The sequence below is a fragment of the Rhinolophus ferrumequinum genome, chromosome 8 (assembly GCF_004115265.2).
Source record: "Rhinolophus ferrumequinum isolate MPI-CBG mRhiFer1 chromosome 8, mRhiFer1_v1.p, whole genome shotgun sequence".
NCBI lineage: Eukaryota > Metazoa > Chordata > Mammalia > Chiroptera > Rhinolophidae > Rhinolophus > Rhinolophus ferrumequinum.
The window spans coordinates 1,131,981-1,152,358 of NC_046291.1; the positions used below are offsets into that span (position 1 = coordinate 1,131,981).

Here is a 20,378-nt window from a genome sequence, read left to right on the forward strand (position 1 = left end):
ACACTCTGGCCCACGGCCCCCTTCTTCCTCTGTCCTGGGGACCCTGGTCATTCATCCATCCATGGAGCCAAAGCTCTGGGCTCGGCTTGTACTCCTGGGCACCCTGTCTGTGTCTGGGTTCCGTTCTGGGACTCGGCTTCTGTAGAGGTCGTCTCTGTGTGCCAACAGCTCTGTTACCTAAGCTGGCGCCCGGGGGTGTGGTGGGGGGGGCTGCGGTCATGCTGGGGGCCTGTAGCCGAGACTGTGGGCACTGTGGCCGGAGAGGACTTGCGTTTGGCTGATGCCTTGATGAGAACCACATCTCCGCTTCAAACGATTTCCCAGAGTAACTCTGTCTGGCTGTCTGTGCGCCAAGCCTTGCCTTCCTGTCTACCCACACGTACTACTGGTACCAGGCACTGTAGGGCGGCTTCACAGTGTGATGTGACCTCTGTTCCTGCCCCTTTCCCAGGCGAACCAGCAGAGTGGTGGCAGGACCACTGGTTCAAGCTCAGCCCCACCCCAAGACTGCTAACCACGACTGACCTTGGCCTGGAAGGATTGCTGACCTCATAAACGTGTCCACGAGACCCACGCTGATGGTACCCCCACCCCCGTCCCCAGGTGCCCCAGCCGGCCCACCGCACTGGACATGGGCAGCAGAGCAAAGATGGGGGCTCAGCTGGTTGCCAGTAAAATCGCAAGGTTTGCTTGTTTTTGGTTTTGCAAACACAGCAAAACCCCGTGACTGCATGAACACAGTGCTGGGGGTTTCCAGGGCTTTGAAACAGGTTCGCACAAGTTCTGAAGCTTAAGCTGCATGAACTCAACTCAGTTTGCCTTTGGGGGACTCCAGTTTGGGGAGCCGACCATGTGCAGTCAAACCAAAAGTATAAGAGACAGTTCGGGATGCTTGCTGCACTGTTGCTTGCAGTAGTAAGGTCCTGTAAATAACCCGGATGCTCAAAGCGGGGTTGGGGGATTGCTGAGTGTCACGCGAGGTGTCATGCGGGGTCTCTGGTCCCGCTCCCCACATAAGAACGCAGCCTATGGTGAGGCCAGAAAGGAACACCCACGGAGCCATAGATAGGGGAGCCATACCACTATATTCTCGATGGCGGCTGGTTGGAGACACAGGAAGCAAGAGTCACACGATCCGCAACCGTCCACTTCTCTGCCCTCCAACCTCACTTGCTAACTGCAATCTGCGCTTGCTAGCTCAGCCATGGCAGTTACATCAGTGGCTAATGGCTAACCAATCACAGCTGACGGCCATCTACTACCCGAGCCAGCACCTTTCCATGTGAGGCCGAGAGCCTGGAAACTGCTCTCTGGGACTCTGTCCCCACACTGAATAACCGTGCCTCGTGCACGAGAGCTCCCGCAGGGACTTGTGACAATGCCTGCACACATTTGGGCTGTCTTGCCTGGGGTTGTACTGGCATCTAGGGGGTGGAGGCTAGGGCTGCTGCAGACCTCCCCGCCATGCCCAGGTCTGCCCCACCACAGAGAATGACCCCACCCCACGTCCGCAGGGCTGAGGTTGAGACGCTCCACACTACAGTCTTACTGGCTGCTGGAAAGAGTGAGCAACTCCGATCGAACATATAGGGACCCAGCAGACATTTGAAATGGAACGTTTGATGACCAGTGTGTGTAGCACATGTCTGTTTCTGTAGCAGACAAACCGGCGGCCCGGTGCTGGCGGCACTCAGGTGGGCCTGGAGCGTATTGGCATTAGGGACTCGCCCAGAGAGGGAAATGGAGGGGCAGGCAGGACGTATCATCTTTTCTCCTTTTTTCACTCTAAAAATATTTCTTTTCTTGCAACGCGTACCCATTATTTGGCTTCTTATGGGGCCAGAGGCTGACATCTCCCTGGGAGCAAAGCTGGAGCTGAGCTTCTGCTTTCAAGGCCCGTGGCTGCCTCCAGACATCCAAGGAGACAGATTTAGTGCATTTCAAAAGGCATTTCCAGCCCTTTAATTTTGAGATGCCGTCCTCGGCCCACCTGGGCCTCTGCAGGGCGTGAGCCTCCCGCTCCCCATGTCCGTCTGGGCTCACAATACCAGCTTCTTGGATGAATCAACGAATCTAGGACAAGCAGCTGGAAGCAAGACAGGCAAGCTGCTCTGTCATCAACATCAGGGAAGGAAGAGCCAGAAAGTCCGAGGGAGGAAGCCAGGTGAGCGGCTGTCGGGGGATGCAGCATGGCTGGTGCCCAGCTCCCAGCAGGGACCCTCGGGCAGGAGAACCCAGGAAACCCCGGGAGCAGCAGCACGGGCCATGCTACCCGGATGCCTCAGTCAGGCTGAGAAACACGCTGAGCCCCAGTTCCCATAAATCCGGCCTTTATGTGGCAATGAATAGGGCTGAACAATGGATCTGTTTCAGGCTGTGGACAAATGGGCCCAGCCTGAGTCTCCCTGTTGCAACGAGGAGCCTCAACATGGCGGGTCCCGGGATCCTAGCGGCCTTTAAGCATCACGAAGACAGACTCCTGCTTGGGGTGGGGGGGAGAGTCCCCACACCCTGGGGTCTGTGGCTTGCCCGGCCCCCTCCCTGACCACAGGAGGAAGTGCCATTGGCTGCCCCAGCTGCCTGTCAGCCTGGCTGGTGGTCACCGCCCCATCGCCCCAGTGCAGTGGGCAGGGAGGGGGCCCTTGGCATTGGGCGGTGTCTTCCAACTGCCTGTAGCACGGGAGCCACCTCCACTGCCCCTCCCACAGTGGTCAGCGTCTGCTCACACTCTCCACTCCTGCTGAAGTGAGACCACCCTGCAGACATCTCAGAAGCTATGTCCTGTTGGACAAACCTAAACTTGAGTCACTCTATGGTAGCCTCTATCCTTCTCCTGCTGCAGTCCATGTCAGGAACCCTTTGGTTGTCTTCCAAAAGCCACGAATTGGAAAGGCCTCTGGGCTTCTTGTGGACGGACACCCGGCTGGGTCCGCAGCAGCACCTAGGAACACGGCCTCCCTGGCCGGGCGGGGACAGGCTGGGCCGGGCAGTTCTGGCTGGGCAGCCCACTGCACACGCCAGCTTCTTGCTACCTGGGACCCTCAGAAGCCTGGGTTCATGCTGCGAATGCAGACACTCGGGTCGGCCAGGCCTTCCTGGAGACTCTGCAAAGGGGACAGGTATGCACACGGGTCGCCGTGTGTGATGGCCCAGGGAGTGGGGATGACCCTACACACAGGGCCCCCCCAACCCCACTGTTTGCTGTCGGCTCCATCAGGTCCCGAACTTGGACAGCCTCCGTTTTCTCCCCCATTAAATGGGGACAATAGAAACAGCTCTGGCTGAACCGATTTCGGTGGATCGGTTCTGGAGGGCCTGGCCCAGAGTGACTGACAGCTGTGCCAGCTGTGCCAACCCAGGCCCTTCACAGGTGAAGCGGGTTCCATGCCCAGGATGGGATGACCTGAGTTAGCGTCTCCACGTTTTATCACAACGAGGTGATCCAGTGCCCTTGAGGCTCACTGTGCCTTCTGGTGGACCCGGGTTTGGCTCCAGGCCCACCTTGGAGCTCCGGCCCCTGTGTCCTCAGAGGACACTGTCCTCAGGGCTGAAGACTACAGGACCTACTCAGCTCTGAGCCCACCTCGCTCCTCCCTGACCCCACTCAGCCTCAGCCCTGGACGAGCTCCCCGAAGCCTCATGTGCTGTGCAGCACCCTCACCTGCAGCCTCCACCCCGACACTCCCTGGGACCCCAACGCTGGACAGCTGCAGGAAGCCGGTGGGTACCCTGCATCTGTAGTGGGGGCAGTTCTCTCCCAAGGGGCAACCCCTGACCAACGGACACAACAGATAGCAGATAAACTGCTTCTTGTGGTCTGAGACCTCAGAAGACCCTGGGTGGGCACCAGCCAGGCGCAGCACTGCCAGGGGGACACGACGCCCTGCTCCGGCCTCCCCACCCCTGTGTCCCTGCTCCCTGGGATTACTTCCCGCGTACAGCATGCATACACACTGAGACGACACTGATGAAGTGTTGGGTGTGACCCTGGAAGCTCCACACCCAGGAGGTGGATGAATTGGGAACCTGAGTTCTTCATCTCCTGTTGCTGTCATGGGTGGGGGCCCAGGGCCTCTCCCTCCGGGTCCCCTCCCTCCCACCCAGCCAGGGCCACATCAGCCTTGGACGTGATTCCTGCACCACACGGTGGAGGCCCTGGGCCCCAGTCTCAGAGAGCATTTCCAGAAAGAAGGCCCTCATGCTCAGGAGCCTTGGGGTGGGTGGGGGGAGGAGGAGGAGGGGGGCACAGCCGGTCCAGCATGGGTGTGTCGAGGGCTCCAGGCACCTATCGCAGCTCACATCTAACACCGATGCTTCTCCCGCCCTGAGACATGGGCCTTTGGGACACTGCGTCCCCCCTGCCCCCATCCCCACCCCTGGCCCCGAGGTCCCCAGGCCCCAAGCCTGAGAGAAGGGGCTCTTCCAGCAGTGGTCCACCCACCTCTTTGCCTCCATCATGCCTTTCTGTGATGAGCCCAGATGGGCCAGCTCCAGACAGCTGTGCAGACGCGGGGCACGCTGGGCCAGGAGCCCCGCTGACCGGGGCATGCAGGCTGCAGCCCACCTGCCGGCCCTGTGTAACGCCCATGACCCTACAGCTGCAGGAGGAAGCATCTCGGAAAAGACCTCCCTGTGCCTGCTCCCCTGCCCCTCCGAACCCCCTTCTCACAGCCAGCCTGCGCCCCAAGCCTTGGCTCCCAGCTGGAGCCTGGGCGTGCAGCCATGGGCCGGGCAGGGCCAGCAAATTAAAATGCGGGTCGCCCAGTCAATTAGAATTTCAAATACTCAACGAGTTCGGTTTTAGTCCCGTGTTTTATCTGTCCACCCTCGTCTCCGGAGGGGTCCCCACCACGACGCCGCATTCCACCCCAGGTCGGGAGAAGCCTTCTCACTGCCTGACCTGGAACCGGGTCAGCAATTCTCACCAGTTAAAGGAAGGAATGCTGTTTACGAAGAACCACGTGGCCTCAGACATTTTAGCTTTCAAACAAACAAACCCACACTGCACCTTCGCTGGCGGCCCCTGACGTCTGTTCTGGCACTTGCGCCTCCCCCACGCCCCAGTTCGCGGATTCCAGTGAGCAGGGCGCCCCCTGCAGCCCACTCCCGGGACGGACCTCCCCCACTGCAGGTCCGCGTTTCCAACCGCGGATCAGAAGGATCTGACGTCCAGATTCTCAGGGCTTTGGTCCCAGTCTTCCAGAGCTGTCACGCCCACATCTAACGTGACAATAGTTTCCAGCAATGCCCTCCTTCCCGAGGCATCTTAGCTCTCATCCACAAAACTGTTCACGTTCATTAGGTTTTGTGACATTTAATTAAATCCTTTTCTTACAGCGGCTTTGGGAACAAAACAGGTGACTGTGAGAGGTGTCCCCTCAGCGGGAGGGAGCTGGAGGCGGGCGCTTCTCAAGGGACCTGAGTCAGTCACAGGGTTTGCAGAGGACAGCAGAGCCAGGCGCTGGCCCGGACACCCAGGGACACTGCGTGAGCGGCCTGAGGACTCGGCTGTCACTCTGACTGGGTGATGCTGGGCGCACGCAGCCCCTGACCTGACCATGGGTTCAGTCTGTCAGCGCTCTCACCCAGCCCCACCCACCTGCTGCCAGGAGCTGCTTCAGACCTGGGACTCTCACAGGCTCTGTGGGAGCCATGGGCTGGGGAAGGAAGTAGACAGGTCACAGAGCCAAGCAGAAGGGCAGTGTCACCTGCTAGGACTGAGGACATGAGATGGAGCTGGGAGATGGCGAAGTCTCCAAAAGAGGCAAAGTTGCTGGGCTCAGTGAGAGGCAGCGAGCGAGGCCCCCAGCACTGAAGCAGTGGGCACATTCCGGGCTGCCAGTGACACAAAGGGATCAGGGAGGAGGAGCGTCCAGGAGGGGAGCCTGTGTCCTGGAGGACCTGGACTTTAGGACTTAGTGATGAACAAGGGTCTGGCCTGCTTTGGGACAGCCGGAAGGACTGCAACCAGGAGATCCAAGACCGGAGGCACTCACCCTCAGGGTCTTAGTTGCTCAGTGACCTCAACAGGCCGCGCTTGCTGTTCCCGAGCCGGGCGGCAGAGGGCGCCCAGAGACCTCCTAATGGGAGCGTGGACAGTGCGGGGTGGGCAGGTCATGCCCCAGGCCTCACCTGGTCCAGATGAAGCGGTAGAGGAGGGGAGGGTCCCCAGGCCAGCTGCCCTGGCTCGTTCCCTTCCCACAGTGCTGGCAGAGCCCCGAAGCTCTCCCCTCTCCCTACCCAGTTAACATAGGAGGGAAGCAGACAGGGAGCCTCTGTCCACTTGTCCACTAAGACCTGTTTTGTGCAACCAGAGTTTCTTCTCACCCCATGCAGGTGGGACCTTCAGAGGCCTCCAATACGTCCACAGGGAGGGTCCTGTGCAGGGCAGGGGCTGGGGGAGCAAGGAAGCAGACCCACTGCCTGTGCAGAGGTAGTCAACCAGACTTCAGAGCAGACTCACCTGGGAGATTTCACAAACACCCACCTGGGCCCCATTCTGCGCCCATTCCATTAGAATCCCACCTGCGGAGCCTGGGGGCTGGAAATCCCCCTATTTAAGACCTCTGCAGGTGGTCCCAATGTGCAGCCAGGGTTAAGAACCTCTGCTTTAGATAGTGGCTCTCAAAGTCTGGTCTTGGACCTGCTCAGCAGCTCTGGTAACATGACAGAAATGAAGAGTCCCAAGCCCACCCCTGAGCTCTGAGGGGTGAGGCCCGGGACTCTGCAGTCTAACATGTCCCCTAGGTGATTCTGACACCCTGCCTGTGCCTCAATACCCTAAGTGGGCTCTGGGGGCCAGCAGCCCAGGCATCTATCTCCTGGGAGCTTGTTAGGAAGCTCTCTCCCCAACCTGCTGAATCCGAGCCCGCATTGCGACAGGCTCTAGGGACCCCACTGAACAAGAACAATACAAGGCTGTGTCTGTGGAGACTCAGCAGCGGCGTTTCAGGAGGGCCATTGGGTGAGGGGGTGAAGGGGTCGTCCTCTAGGGGACAGAGGAGCGGACCTCCAGGTGGGGCTCTCCAGGTGGGGCCAGGGAAAGTCTGAACACAGGCCAGCAAGGGAGGGTGGCTTGAAGGACTCAGGAAAGAAGAAACGTTGTGGGGTGGACATAGGGGTGGCAGCGTGGCTATGGAAGACCTAGGAGGTCGACCCAGAACGGCAAAGCAGAATGCTAAGTAACAGGGAGCTATTGGTGGTGACTTTTTAAGTTTTTTTCCATAGATAAAAATAATAAATTAAGGAGACTATATATACCCAGAAAGAAGAGAAAACCTTTATATGTCCATAGCTGTAGTACCCCACACCACCATTGCTCATTACTCATTTTTCCAGCTAGAGTTGTTTTACTGGGGACTAGTTATAAAGATACAGTACATGTAACTTTGTTTTTTCCCCAACATCATAGGGATGCTTGCACATCATCTTCAGACATGGGGTTGTAAGGATGGACAATGAGCCATTACTGTCTGCTGTGCTGATGGATGGTGGCAGGACCCAGCTGGCCTCCTCTCCTCCACGGCCTGCTCAGCTCTCCTACTGAACTCTGGGGGTCCCAGGTCCCCACCACGCTGGGCTGTGCCTCCATAGCCAGCCAGCCATGCAGGGCCTTTCCTACTCGCCCTTCCAGCCCCCTCCCCACTGCATAGGTGTTCCTACAATAAACCCGTGTCCCAAAGCCGGCCTCGTGGCCCCATCAGGCGGAGAATTAGAGCCCGGAGAGGGCCCAGGGGATTCACGTGTTCAGGACAGAAGCAGGAGTTGGCTCTCTGGCTTGACATTAATGGTGCCATCTGCAGTGGTAAAGGGGTGCCACAGTCCATGGCACAAAGTGCAAATTAGGGTCAGAGAGCCAAGAACCAACAGAAGGTGAGGCTTGGGTGACCAGGCAGCTGATGCCTTGGGCCACTTAGTGGAAACAGGGAGTAAGAACCATGGGGTTGGTTGGCAGCTTCTAGATGTGCTGGGGAATTGGGAAAAGAAAACGATGAGCTCAGAGTTTAAAACTCCCAGCCCAGGGGGCAGATAAGGAACCAGAAACTTCTATGCTGTGCAGGAAAGGGTCGACAAGCAGGCCCCCCTGCCAGGTGGCCTTTGCCTGGCATCGGGGAACTCGGACTTCAGAGGGTCCCCAGCCCCTCATGGATAAGAGGGCCCTGCTGCACCTAAACGTTTGTGCAAAGTGGGGTTCACGCCCAGCACCGCTCTCCCCCTGGGAGCCTGGACTCTGCCCCAGGCAGAGGGTACCCTGACCAGCCCCATAACCCTGGGTGCTACGTCTCTAACGGGCTTTCCCGGGCCTCAGGTGTGTCATCACGACTGGTGGCGGGGAATTAGCTCCACGGGGAGGGGGGTCTGGGAGCTCACGCCCGGTCCTGACTTCTCCCCGTGAGCCTCTTCCCTTCCGTGCGCTTTGCACCATCTGTCATGAATCCCAGCTGTACGTCCTGGGAGTCCTGGAGAGCCTGGGGTGGTCTTGGGGACCCCGACACAACGGCCCTCATAGAATTCATTATTTCTTATAGGCATGGGATCCAGATTTCTGAAAATAAAGCCCAAAGCGTAATCTGGCAGGTGGCAACTGAACTGACGACTTCAGCTGAACTGAAGCTCGCGACCTGAACCCCTAAATTCTGCTGAGACTCCTTTGCCAGGAGAAGCCGTCCTTCCTCTCAGTCTGGGGAGGGGGTTTGTCGCCCTTGCCTGAAGACACTGTCTGGTGTCCCTGGTAGTACCCGTCTGATGAGGGGCTGCTGGCTCCCTCGGGACCAAGCACATCATGCCTCGGCTTCCACACCTATGACCAGAGCCTGAAGTTTAGGTGTGACCCCGGGAGGCACCACATATGCCCATTTATGTCAGCAGAAGCCCAGGGAACAGATACGGGGTGGGCTGGGGTAGAGGTGCTATAATTCTGGGTTGGCCCGAGGAGTGGGGCTGGGCCCACTTGGCAGAGATCCTGGGTTCAAGGGGTGACAAGCACTGGCTTTCCCGTTTGCGAGAAGGTTGCTGATGCAGAAGGAAGCTGAGGGCCAGAACTTGTCCCTGGAAAGACCCAGAGGCTTGGGGAGCCCAGGGTGTGTGCTGGATGGATCTGTCACCTGAGACCCGCTCTCCACCCCTTGACGTGTCCCCCAGGCGACATGCCATGTACCTCAGCTGTGGGGAACACGTGGGTAAGGAGGTCCCCCCAGCCTTGGAGCCCCCTGCGGTGACCGCACTAAGCCTGGGGACTGCTGCCCTGGACATGGCCCTGGTTCCTGAGCATGGGACCTCTTGGGGCAGGGCCATGGGGCGTGGCGACCATCAGGGCTGTAATCAGAGTGGCCTGAAGTGCAGAGCCCCTTGGTGTTGCAGATGGTGTCCTGGGGACCTGGAAGAGCTGCCTCGCCTACGACAGAGACTCATGACTGCCCTGTGAGCAGGAAGGCTCTGGTCTGAGATGCAGTCGGGCTGAGCCCTCCCCCTTCCTGCCTGCGACTGCTCAGCAGGGTCCTGTTGGCCAGGGCACTTTCTGGGGCTGCCAGGGGCTCCCCAGGTCCCGTCCTGCCTGCCTGGCTGGGCAGCTCTGTGATTGCCCAGTCCATGGGGGTCAGGGGGCGGGGGAATCTCAGTCTCAGTATCAGACTTAGACCATTTTTCTCTCCCGGGGGAGAGGAAATGGGTTTATTTCGAGTCCCGATGTTGAATTCAGTCATACAAATCTTAGAAGTCGCCTGAGAAAGATGTTTTTCTCCAATTTGATCTTTGGATCAGATTCCCAAACGTGGACGCGTGCAGTTCCACTGCCAGCAGCGTCACACAAGCCCCGGGTCCTCTGGCGGGGGATGAAATATTCAGTTTGATGGTTCACGTAGGTGACGTCCGTCCTTGTCCTGGTGTTTATAAAGCGGAGCCTGTGTGCTGGCAGCAGGCGACCATCAGCTGCGAGACTGAGGCTGAGGACAGGAGCAGAGCGAGGTGGCCAGGTAACCTCAGGGAGGGCAGCAGATGGAGGTGCGGTTTCTTAAATTGTTGAAATTAAACAGGGCCAGAGCAACGCAGGGTTTAGCCTCAGAATAATACTTTGAAGGCACTGAAATTAAAACTGCTATGAAAACACTAAGAAGTTGTCTTTTCACCGGAGCTGTTTTCCCGGGAGTTGTCCACTTTGGGGGTGGCAGGAAGAAGCCGGGGCACTGACGGGTGGGTGGTCTCACCCTCTGGATTCCTCCTGCTGCAGGCGGACCTGAGCCAGTCAGCGGGTCAGTGGGGATGAGTCTGAGGAAGATGAAAACCTTCCTGCTGCACGGGGTGGCCCTCTGCCTCCTGCTGGTGCCTCTGGCAGGTGAGAGGCTCCCTGTCCTCCTGCATGCTCCCCTCTGCGCCTCGTCCCCCTGCCACCAGGGCAGCTGATGTGTGGTGAGACCGCCCCGGGGGTTCTCCTGGGTGACTGTTCTCCTCTTCCTTTGCAGGGGCCAAGCCTGTGCAGGAGGAGGGAGGTATTGTATCTTCCTCCCATTTCTTCTCTTGTCTGGTGGGGCTGGGGGAAGGAGAGGGACTGGGTGGGAGCTGCTTCTTATTCCAAGCAGCTGAAGGGGACCCCTGGGTCCGCTCCAGGCCCAGCTGTGCGAGCAGAGGGACTGGCGCCTCTTTCCCAGGCCCTGCCCTCCAGGCCCCGGGGGACACATCAGATAGGGGCCACTCAGGGCTCTGCATGGTGTTGGGACCCTCTGAGCCCCTGAGGACACTGACATTCCCACCCTCGGACCCAGAGTTCTAGCTCAGTGCAGTAACATACAGGTTCCAGGGCTGGGGGCTGTGGTCTCCTTTGAAATCCCACTAGGACAGCCCCACGTCCTTCCCACAGCACTCCCTCCCCGCTCAGCATCTCCAGGGAGGCCAGACTTTCCCCACCTTCTCCGCCTCCTCCTCTGTCCCCCACACCAGGAGTCCAAGGGGCAGGGCCTGGGTCATCCCCCATTGCTGCCCCAATAACCAGGCTCCAGGGTGCTTCCGGGAGGACCTGGGGTGGCCCAGCCGCACTCCCAGCCAAGACGGTCCCCTCACCGCGCTGGCTCTGCTGAGCACCTTCACCTGCCTGAGGCCTCCATGGGGGTGGCCAGGGGGCAGGATGAGTGGCACAGCCCTGAGGCCGGCTATTGTGTCTTTCAGACCCCTACGCTGAGCTGCCGGCCATGCCCTACTGGCCTTTCTCCACGTCTGACTTCTGGAACTATGTGTACTTCTTCCAGACGCTGGGGGCCTACCCCCAGATCGACGAAATGGCCCGCACCTTCTTTGCTCACTTCCCCCTGGGGAACACCCTGGGCTTCCATGTCCCCTATCAGGAGGACTGAGAGGTCCCCAGCCTGGCGCCCTGGGGCAGAGAGGGACCCCGAGGGGATTTGGGTCTGGCCTCAGCTCAATAAACTCCTGACTTAAAATGCACAACACACGTTTGTGGTTTTCTTTCAAGAGACAGCTCCACTCAGGACCCATTTCCTTTCTCTTTCGGCCCAGGAAGCTGCTCCTTTGACCGTCAGCGAGCACTTCTTTGATAAGCATGTACACAGTTTCTGTCCATAGAAGACACAGCAGCTCTAGCTCAGGACTCGCTGCTTTGTGTCCCCCGTCATCTCATCCTCACCCTGACCCTAGGAGCGGTGCTGCAGGTCCCCCAGAGTGTGGGTGGGGGAACTGAGGCAAAGAGACACCAGGTAACTGGCTGAGCTGTTGATGGACCCAGGCCCATCCAGGCAGCTTCACCCCAGAGCCCCTGCCCTTAGCCACTAAGCTGGATAGCAGCCAGACCTGCAGCGGCCACCCCTGGGCAGGCCCTGCCTGGACAGCCCCCCTCACACTCGGCACTCTCCTGAGGGCGGTTTACACCAGGCAGCAGGGGTTCCGTCTCTGTGGAAGGGTCAGGGCGCTGGGAGCACTAGGTCTGCCCACCCTGTGCTCTCCGGAGGAAGAGGAAGGATGGACAGGCAGCATGGACGGCGTCTCAGGGACCAGACTCTCCTACGGGGACACCTGCAGTGCAGATGGTGAGCCATCGCAGGCAGGTGTGCAAGCTGGAGACCCTGCAGGTCACACCCTGTCAGATGGAAGAAACTAATGGGCTGCAACCAGAGTTTCTACTAAAATAAAATAATAGAAAGTATGATGTATTTCACTACAGATACTGGTATGTGTGCTAAAGTCTAGCTACAGAAACTGTGACTCATAATAAGAATTACGTAGGGCTTTGTGAAACTTGTGTGCTACCCATTCTATCTGGGAGGAAATACGTGATGGCGCTGGATTTGGTCCTGCGTGCTATCCGTCCGGGAGGCTTGGTAGGCAGTCCTTTAAGATGAGTGAGGCAATTTCTGCTGCTCAGAGCAAGAGTCGAGTTATCTCAAGCAGTAGGGGACGTAACTGTGAGAATTCTCATAGCAACAGTGTCTTGGGGGGTACTTCCTGGGACCCAGGCACGGACCCCAGCAGGGCTGTGAGGGCCCTGGAAAGGGGGAGGTTGCCGCGGTGCCCAGAGCAGCAGGGCTCGGCCCCTCCTGTGGTCACCCCCCTCACCCCAGCCCGCCACAGGCTTGCTGCCCTCTCACCTCCACCTCCTGTGACCACCTGGTGGGTTCTCTCCCTGTGCCCCTGATTAAATTCTCAACAAGAAGACTAACTAATTGCTTTGGGGAAGCCCATACATTCTTTGTCTCTTTCTTTCCCTCCCTTGAACTAGTTTGAATTTGGTTTCTGTAAGTTAGCTGCATTTTTTGAGAGAAAAAAAATTCCTGATTCATATAACAGCTGGACATGAGGTTTTGTCATAAGTTCCCACTGGGGACAACTGGGTCTCGATCCATCAGACCAGAGAAAAGATGCTCTTGGCAGCTGGATTTCCCCGGTAGTGACGTGTGTGTGTGTGTGTGTGTGTGTGTGTGTGTGCTTGCACACCTCGCTGGCAGGTGTGCAAGCATTAAAGAATGGTGGCCCCCTCTGTCTCTCTGTCGGCTGCTCGGAAAGTCCCTAATCCTGGGTGCCTTCCTGGGCAGACCCCATGGTGCTCTGGCCAGAACTATGTCCCGTCTCAGGAGTCAGCAGCACCCCATAGCTGCCAGGGGACACACAGCTGGGCCACATTTATGTGTCTTTAAAGGCCCAGCTGACCCTCCCTCTTTTCTCAGAGGATGAAGCCTGCACCCCCCACATCCCCCAGACCCCACGCCCACTAGGTAACAGGCTGCCCGCCTTGCAGCTCCCGGGGCACCTCACTGCCGTGTTTAGGACTCAGATTTGGCAAGAACCCCTCCTGTTCATCTCAGCACACAGCAGGTTCAGTTCTCTTCTATGCACCCCCTCTTGTAGTCAGAACTTGTGGGGGACCCTTCCACTTCCTGCCCATGTTCTCAGCCCCCTTTACCCCTCAACACTCCACTGTTGAGCTTCTCGCCACGAACAAGCGTGAGCCATGGCCACCATTGTCCCATCCCTGCCATGGTCACTGCTGGCCTGATGGCTGGGGGATTCGTCTGTCGATGGATAGATACCCAAGTTGTTTCTACGTTTAAGCTGATGTGAATGATACTGTGAACACGGGTATGAAAATTCTCTCGTTAAGACCCTGCTTTCAATTTGGGGTATAAATCCAGAAGTGGGATTGCTGGAGCACATGGTAGTTCTATGTTTAATTCCTGCGGAACTGCCCCAGTGTCTTCCCCAGCGGCTGCACCATTTTAGAGTCCCACAGCAGTGCACAGGGGTTCCAGTTTCCCCACATCCTCCCCAATACTTGTTATTTTCTGGAGGCTTTTATCCTGATAGGTGTGAGGTGGCATCTCATTGGGTTTTGATTTGCATTTTCCTGGTCAGTGACATTGAGCATTTTTTCATGGGCTTGTTTACCATTCGTGTATCTTTGGAGAAATGTCCTTATTCACGTCTTTTGCTCAGTTTTGCATCTGGTTGTTGTTGTTGTTGTTGAATTTTAGTTCTCTATACATTCTGGGCGTTAACGCCGTCTCAGATTTATGATTCGCAAACATTTCCTCCTATCCTGTGGATTGCCTCTTCACTCTGCTGACCATTCACATTCTTTAATGAGAATTTCTTGGGCACCTTTCTGTGCCAGGTGCTTTGGGCTGAATTGTCTGTGGCTATGGGCCACCAATAAGTCACTGAGCAGTTCCCCTTGTGCCTGACAAGCAGGCGGGAAACCCCGTCCACCTCAGCTGGGACCAGGGCCAGCCCTGTGGGTCCAAACCAAAGGCCAGAGGAAAGCATAGAGTCGGCGGTCCTCCTGGGTCTAGACCTGCCAGAGAAAGGGGGGCGGGGAGGGGGAGGAGAAAAAAAAACGAAACAAAACAAAAACACCATAGAGTCGGTGACCCTCCGGCGTATAGACCTGCCGCGGCTGAGCGCACATCGGAAGAGGCGGCCGCTGCGCCGGAAGTCAGGCGGGGACGCCCGGAGCGCCGCGAAGGAGATGAAGCCGGCGGTGGACGAGATGTTCCCCGAGGGCGCCGGGCCCTACGTGGACCTGGACGAGGTGAGGCGGGAGGCCGCGGGCCGGGCGGGGCCGGACTGTCGGGAGGGACGGCCCCACCGCCCCGCCGCGTCCCCTGCCCCGACGGCTCTGAACCCAAACCCAAGCCTAACTCGGGTCCCGAGCACCGGTGAGGGTGCGGGGTCGGCGGCGCGGGGGGTCGCCGGGCTGGGGTCTGGGTGCGCGTCGTCGGGAGGCGGCGGGGCGTCCCCGGGGCGTCGTGCGGTGTCATCTGGGCAGAGGCCGGGGGAGAAGCTGGGCGGGGGCTCGGCAGTTGCGTGACCGCGCGTTTTCGGGACGTTTGGCGCGGCGACCGCGCTGCGTCCTGCAGTTACAGAGGCGTAAGGTGGCCTCGCGTGTTCCTGTCCGCCGTGGTCACAGGCAGAGTCTGTGCGTGAGCTGGGAGCTGCAGAGCCGGCCCGGCACAGTGTCGGGCCCACGCGCGACGGCAGGGCCTCGTTTTCTGTCTCAAAGCCGAGCGGGGACACAGCCGTCCCCGCGCGCCTGCAGGTCACGGCACGGCAGGCAGGGCCGACTGCAGACACTGTGTCACGGGAAGGTGCAGGCGCCGTGCTGGGGCCGCCTGCGGCCGTCGGGGAGGCCCCGCGACAGCTTAGGAGGGCTGCTGAGCGGGGCACACGCGGAGGGTCGCGCTGCTGTTTGCCCGGTGGCAGAGGGCGCAGGAGGAAGGCCTGGCGGGCGTCCCCAGGGGGTCGAGGGACGGCAGTGTCATGTCCTTTAACACGGCGGGCCTCAGGTGCCGAGAGACGGCAGGGAGGAGCCGGAGGGGGGCGGCCGGTAGCCCTGCTGGGGTGGCGGGGCCGCACCGCACCCAGCACGCCCGCCAGCCCCGGCTGCTGGGCTTGTGGAAGGCGCTGTGCGGGCAGCCGCCGGAGGGCGTTGCAGGGGGAGTGAGAGCTCGAGGACCAGGAGGGCCGGGAGCATCCGAATGAAGACAGCGCCTGCAGATGGACGCAGGGACACACTGCACACAGTGTGTCAGCGCGCAGTCTGCATGGCTCACCGGTGATGCAGAAAGCCGGCGGAGGCTGAGAGGAGATGCGGCAGGTGGAGAAGCCCGGGGTCACTGAGAGCAGCTATTCAGGGGACACGGGGCACACTCACCTACTTGAGAGCCAGGAGAAGGCGCAGCAGCCAGCCTGGGGGAAGTCGGCGGGCAGGGCTGCAGCAGGGCCTGGGGGCAGTGGGGCGGGCGCGGGGCGGCGGACTCTGCTCCGACTTCAGACGTCACCGTGTGACTCTAAGACTCCATCCAGAGCCTGAGCTCACCACAGTGCCCAGCTTTGGTCGTACTGTGGTTTTACTGCCACCATAGAGTTGTGGCACCGGGAGGTGCTGTGATGGCACCCCCTCACCAACCAGTCAGCAGGTCAGTTCCCAAGGGAAATGGTTTACTTTTTGGAAGGAGCAGGGAGCCGTCCAGAGCAGAGAGGTTGGCAGGCTCGCACATTTGCAGCCTCTGTGGCGACGTCCCGCAGAGAACTGGGACCTCCACTGGAGGTTCACGGAGAAGTGGTGTTCAGGGCAGGGCCGGGCTCTATCTAAAGGGCCAGGAGGAATCTAGGCATGCAGGACCCCAGGAGACCTGCAGTGATTCCCGGGAACTCCGCCTTCCCGCCCCTCCCACGTTTCGCCTGGAGCTAAATTTTGACTCTGCCCTGGGCACTGCTCTGCCCCTTGCCTTCCTCCTGCGTGGTGGTGTGGAGCCTGTAAGGCACTTACCACCGGTTCTCACCTGCGGAAAACGCTGCTGACAGCCTCACCTTTCCCTTCCGCAGGCAGGAGGCAGCACCGGCCTCCTGATGGACTTGGCAGCCAACGAGAAGGCAGTGCACGCAGACTTTTTCAACGGTAAGGGTGCGGAGGGGCTGCCAGTTTTCATCTGAGTGTCTCTTCTGCAGGCTGTGCCGTGGAGCGACCTTGTGACACGGATGATTTGGATCGTAGAACAGTAAAGCCCAGATCCAGTGCTGTTCTCGGAACACAGTACAGTTTATATGAAATGACAGCAGGGGCTGTTAGCACTGGCAGCCAGCCCTGTTTTTCAGGAGATAAAAATAGCATAAAATTGCTCCCAGTCTTACATTCTGGGCATTGAGTGTGAGCTGTAGACACGCTTTTGGATGCCTGAAGCCGTGGTCATGTCTGGGCCATGGCCCGCAACACTAGACATGGGCATGGGGACCCCATCAGGCGTCTCATGCCTGTTCGCTCCTGACGGCTGGTTTCTTTCCTTTCCCTGCTGTCCACTGGGTTCCTGTCCCCACGCTGCCTTTGCAGCTTTACTCCCTCCTTCCTCTGAAACCAGGGCCATTCGTGTTTCAGACCTTCAGTTACCCAGAATGTGTGTGGAGCTTTACCGAGTAAACAGCAGGCAACTTTACGTGAAATCCTCATGTGTCAGAGGACGTGTTTTTCTTGGTCTCTTCGAGTTTCTGAAGACCATGTTCCTACAGATTCTATTACTCCTTCCTGAGCGTTTGAGTCATCAGAGAAGCACAGGATCGTTCTCTGAGGAGTACTGACTGGTATTTCTCCCTTTGTCGTCCTCCTTTAACCCAAGGTGCCTGCTACTGCAAAGAACTTTTGTCACTACTAGTTAGTGGCAGCTAGGATGTTATGTTGCCATGTTCGTTTTCAAAGTACCAAAGACGGTTGGCTGCCTGAGTCCCGGTTATTTTATCGGGCTCCTTTTCAGCCGGTTGTTGCCTAAGAGGAGAAGCCAGGCTGCGTGGTTAACTGCAGTCTTCCTGGTTAAGTGCAGCCCGGCCACCCCCTGAAGCAACATCCTGTGTGCCACCAGCTCCTCTCAGACCTGGGGGCAGTGCCATGTGAGCCGAGCCTTGAGAACGGAGTAGCATCTCTCTCAGTTCTGTAAGCCAGAGGGTGTGCGGGGGACATTGTGCAAAGGCACCGTCCTCTGCTGAGCTGCCTGTGGAAGCGCAGCTCCCTACCCCTAGGCAGGGTGCTGAGACCCCCGATCCGCACCACCCACTCACACATGTTGATGATTTCCTTCAAAGCCCGACTCGTCCTGTGCCAGCCATGGATTTAGAGACGATTGGTGTGGCCTCGTGTTCAAGTTCACGTGATTGCCAAAAACAGCCCTTTAGTTCTGACGAGAAAGCCTCTGTGATGGGCTCGGCTGCCCTGCCAGGTGTGCATTTGGCAGCACGAGCCAGTTAGGGCCCTTTCTCCCCGAGTCGGGCTGGCAAGGGAGGAGCACAGAAGGGCTCTGTGTCCACGTGGGACTGCCCGCCGACAGAGCTCAGGAGGCGCATGCTGCCCATCAGGGAGTGACCGGCCCACGTTCAGGAAGCCGTTTACTGAGAGAAAGCCGCGTGGACGTTAGATGGGGCTTCTGAGTCTTCCTCAGGGAACAGAGTTCCGCTGGCCTGGATCCTGGGCAGTGGGGCTCTCACTGTGACAGACCCCACTCTTCACTTGCTGTGCTTTACAAAGTAGTGGGGCATTAGGGCGCAGGCAGGGACCGTGTGTGACCGGAGCTCTGACAAAGGTGGATGCCTTGTTTCCAGGAGCTCACACCTTCGCAAGGGTGTGAAGGGCGTTCGGGGTTGGCCGCAGCTGGGGGTGGGAGGGGAATGCTCAGAGCTGCAGGACGGCCAGCCAGGTCAGGCGGTGAGACGGGCGCAGTGGTGGGACTGCCTGTGCCCGCGTGGCTGGGGGCACTGGGACACCCACCGCCTTCCTCATGAACTAGAGTGACGCGAGTGGGCACTGCCTCGTGTTCCCTCCCCTTTCTAGTCGTCACACTGCACGTTTCAGTGCAGTTGGAAGAATGGGTGTGCTTTCCAGCTTTTCTTTTCCCATCGTGTAAGTAATACACGTCCAGGAGGGAAGTTAGGAAACGAGGAGGTAAGTGGCAGGACAAAATGACCATGACTTTGCCCACCCAGGAGGTCCTGCGCTGTCAGCGCCTGGCATTTCTTCCAGTAGGAGCAGGGCTTAGGCTGTGTTTCTCAAGCTTGACGACGGGTCACTCTCCTTTAGGGGAGTTGTTCTCACGTGACTCCGATCTTCCACCGCTTTTCTCCACCCCACATTTTCCTTCTTACCGTGAGAGTGCTGGGATGGGGTGGCTGGGGTGTGTGTGTGGGGGGGTGAGCCTTTCACCTCCAGTCGCCAGAGTGGGCATGGCGGTGGTGCGCCCACAGGTAAGGAGGCTGCCGTGTCACGGGGCTCAGTTGTGGCTGCGAGGTGGCCCCATGTGGCGCGAACACGCCTTGCGTGCACTGTCTCAACGCTGTCCCCGTGGACAGTATCTGTGAGCTCCGGGTGGGACAAAATCGAGTCTGTTCTGGGAGAAGCCTTTCGTTTAATTAAATTGTTTCGTGTCTTTCCTCTATTTTGAATGACCACACAATTCATTTTGAAGTTCCTTTCTTAGCTGTGGACCTTCTGTGCCCCATTAATGCGTGCTTTTGTTCATTCCTGTAGACTTTGAAGACCTCTTTGATGATGACGACATCCAGTGAGCTACTGTCCGTTGGTGCGTGTGGTCACGCCTTTGTCACCTAGTGCCGTAGTAGATCGCCTCAGACAATTTGGAATGGTTCTGAAGAACCGTGCACATCACCTGAAATCAGAAGGTGGTGATGCAAGAGAGGGAAGGGTGCTTTTAGCCGTCTGGATGCCTGTGCATCTCTGCATGTGACCAGCTTTTGTCCTGAACTTCAATTAAAGATAAACAATGTCGTCACTTGCAGGGTAATTTTAATTCTTGCGGTTTTGAGTGAACGTGACAATCCCTGAAAGCCCCTTTGTGCATCTGCGTGCTCACGTGGGGTCAGCATGTGTAGGGGGACACGTTGGCCGACACAGAAACACTGCACACGTTTTCCCGGCGTGCTGTGCGGGGGACCGAGCGCTCAGGTTTGTTAAGGGGGTATTGGTGCTAGACCCGAGCAGGCAGCCATGCAGGCAGTCCTGGGCCCATGCTGCCCGTCCCCTCAGCACAGTGGGGCCTCGCGTTTTCTTCCCGCCTCAACATCGGGGCATCTGCCGTCGCCAAAACTGCGGCCTGAGGAATCAGGATGGTGAGGGGAACATCTCGGAGAGGGACGCCTACACGTGCAAAGCGTGCGTGTGCGTGGCTCCATGTCAAAGGAGAATGTAACATCTGAGGGGATTACGTTTCGTTGGTTTTTTTTTGTTTCTTGTTGGTCCAGCTCAGCAATGGATGATGGCTGTAAAAATTAAGATTACTATTTCAAATCAACCTCAAGGTGAAGATTGTTTCTTCACCAAGACATGCCCAAGCCATGGGACTCAGCAGTCCTCATACCCCAGTCAGGCAGAGCCACTTGGTAGGTGACTCAGGATACGTGAGGATACACCATGAGAGCTCACTGGCGGCATCGCGTCGATGGCCCCGGAGAGCAGTCGTCCCACAGGGTTCCCTGGGTGACGGGAGAACAGTCACCCTGCAGGGTTCCCTGGGTGACGGGAGAACAGTCGCCCCGCAGGGTTTCCCAGGTGATGGGGGAGAACAGTCCCACAGGGTTCCCTGGGTGACGGGAGAACAGTCGTCTCCTGGGGTTCCCCTGTTGATAAGGGCAGCGTCAGTCTAGCGTCCTTAGAAAGATGAAGGATAAGCATGTACTGGTCCCTTCATCTGAAGCACTGCCCCGGGCTGAAGTGCAGGCTGCTCGTTGCTCTGTGTTGGGCTCGCAGCCCAGACCTACACACCTAAGTGACAGGGTTTCCAGCAGGCGAGCGCACGGTCTGGTTTTAGAGAGCGGTGCTGTGCCCGAGGTTGGTTCATGAGCAGGCTTTACTGTTTCCAAGGGCTCACAAAACAGGCCCAAGAAGG

At 58.3% G+C, this 20,378-nt stretch overlaps 2 protein-coding genes across 2 annotated transcripts; both read left to right on the top strand.

The window, feature by feature from the left end:
* Positions 1 to 9,800: 9,800 nt before the first annotated feature.
* OTOS (otospiralin) lies at positions 9,801 to 11,436 on the top strand. Its single transcript, XM_033112349.1, has 4 exons — positions 9,801 to 9,971; positions 10,226 to 10,330; positions 10,458 to 10,484; positions 11,158 to 11,436. The coding sequence occupies exons 1-4, from the start codon at positions 9,848 to 9,850 to the stop codon at positions 11,340 to 11,342; spliced, it is 441 nt and encodes a 146-aa protein (XP_032968240.1). The 5' UTR covers positions 9,801 to 9,847; the 3' UTR covers positions 11,343 to 11,436.
* Positions 11,437 to 14,372: 2,936 nt separating this feature from the next.
* On the top strand, positions 14,373 to 19,269 carry COPS9 (COP9 signalosome subunit 9). Its single transcript, XM_033112985.1, has 3 exons — positions 14,373 to 14,527; positions 16,324 to 16,396; positions 19,004 to 19,269. The coding sequence occupies exons 1-3, from the start codon at positions 14,465 to 14,467 to the stop codon at positions 19,039 to 19,041; spliced, it is 174 nt and encodes a 57-aa protein (XP_032968876.1). The 5' UTR covers positions 14,373 to 14,464; the 3' UTR covers positions 19,042 to 19,269.
* Positions 19,270 to 20,378: the final 1,109 nt, after the last annotated feature.

Excerpts from the sequence above, each read along its gene's own strand:
- OTOS (XM_033112349.1), top strand. The coding sequence starts at position 9,848 with ATGGTTCACGTAGGTGACGTCCGTCCTTGTCCTGGTGTTTATAAAGCG. Across the intron at positions 9,972-10,225 it reads GAGCAGAGCGAGGTGGCCAG|GCGGACCTGAGCCAGTCAGC; the intron begins GTAACCTCAGGG and ends CTCCTGCTGCAG. Across the intron at positions 10,485-11,157 it reads GCCTGTGCAGGAGGAGGGAG|ACCCCTACGCTGAGCTGCCG; the intron begins GTATTGTATCTT and ends TGTGTCTTTCAG.
- COPS9 (XM_033112985.1), top strand. The coding sequence starts at position 14,465 with ATGAAGCCGGCGGTGGACGAGATGTTCCCCGAGGGCGCCGGGCCCTAC. Across the intron at positions 14,528-16,323 it reads CCTACGTGGACCTGGACGAG|GCAGGAGGCAGCACCGGCCT; the intron begins GTGAGGCGGGAG and ends TCCCTTCCGCAG. Across the intron at positions 16,397-19,003 it reads GCACGCAGACTTTTTCAACG|ACTTTGAAGACCTCTTTGAT; the intron begins GTAAGGGTGCGG and ends TCATTCCTGTAG.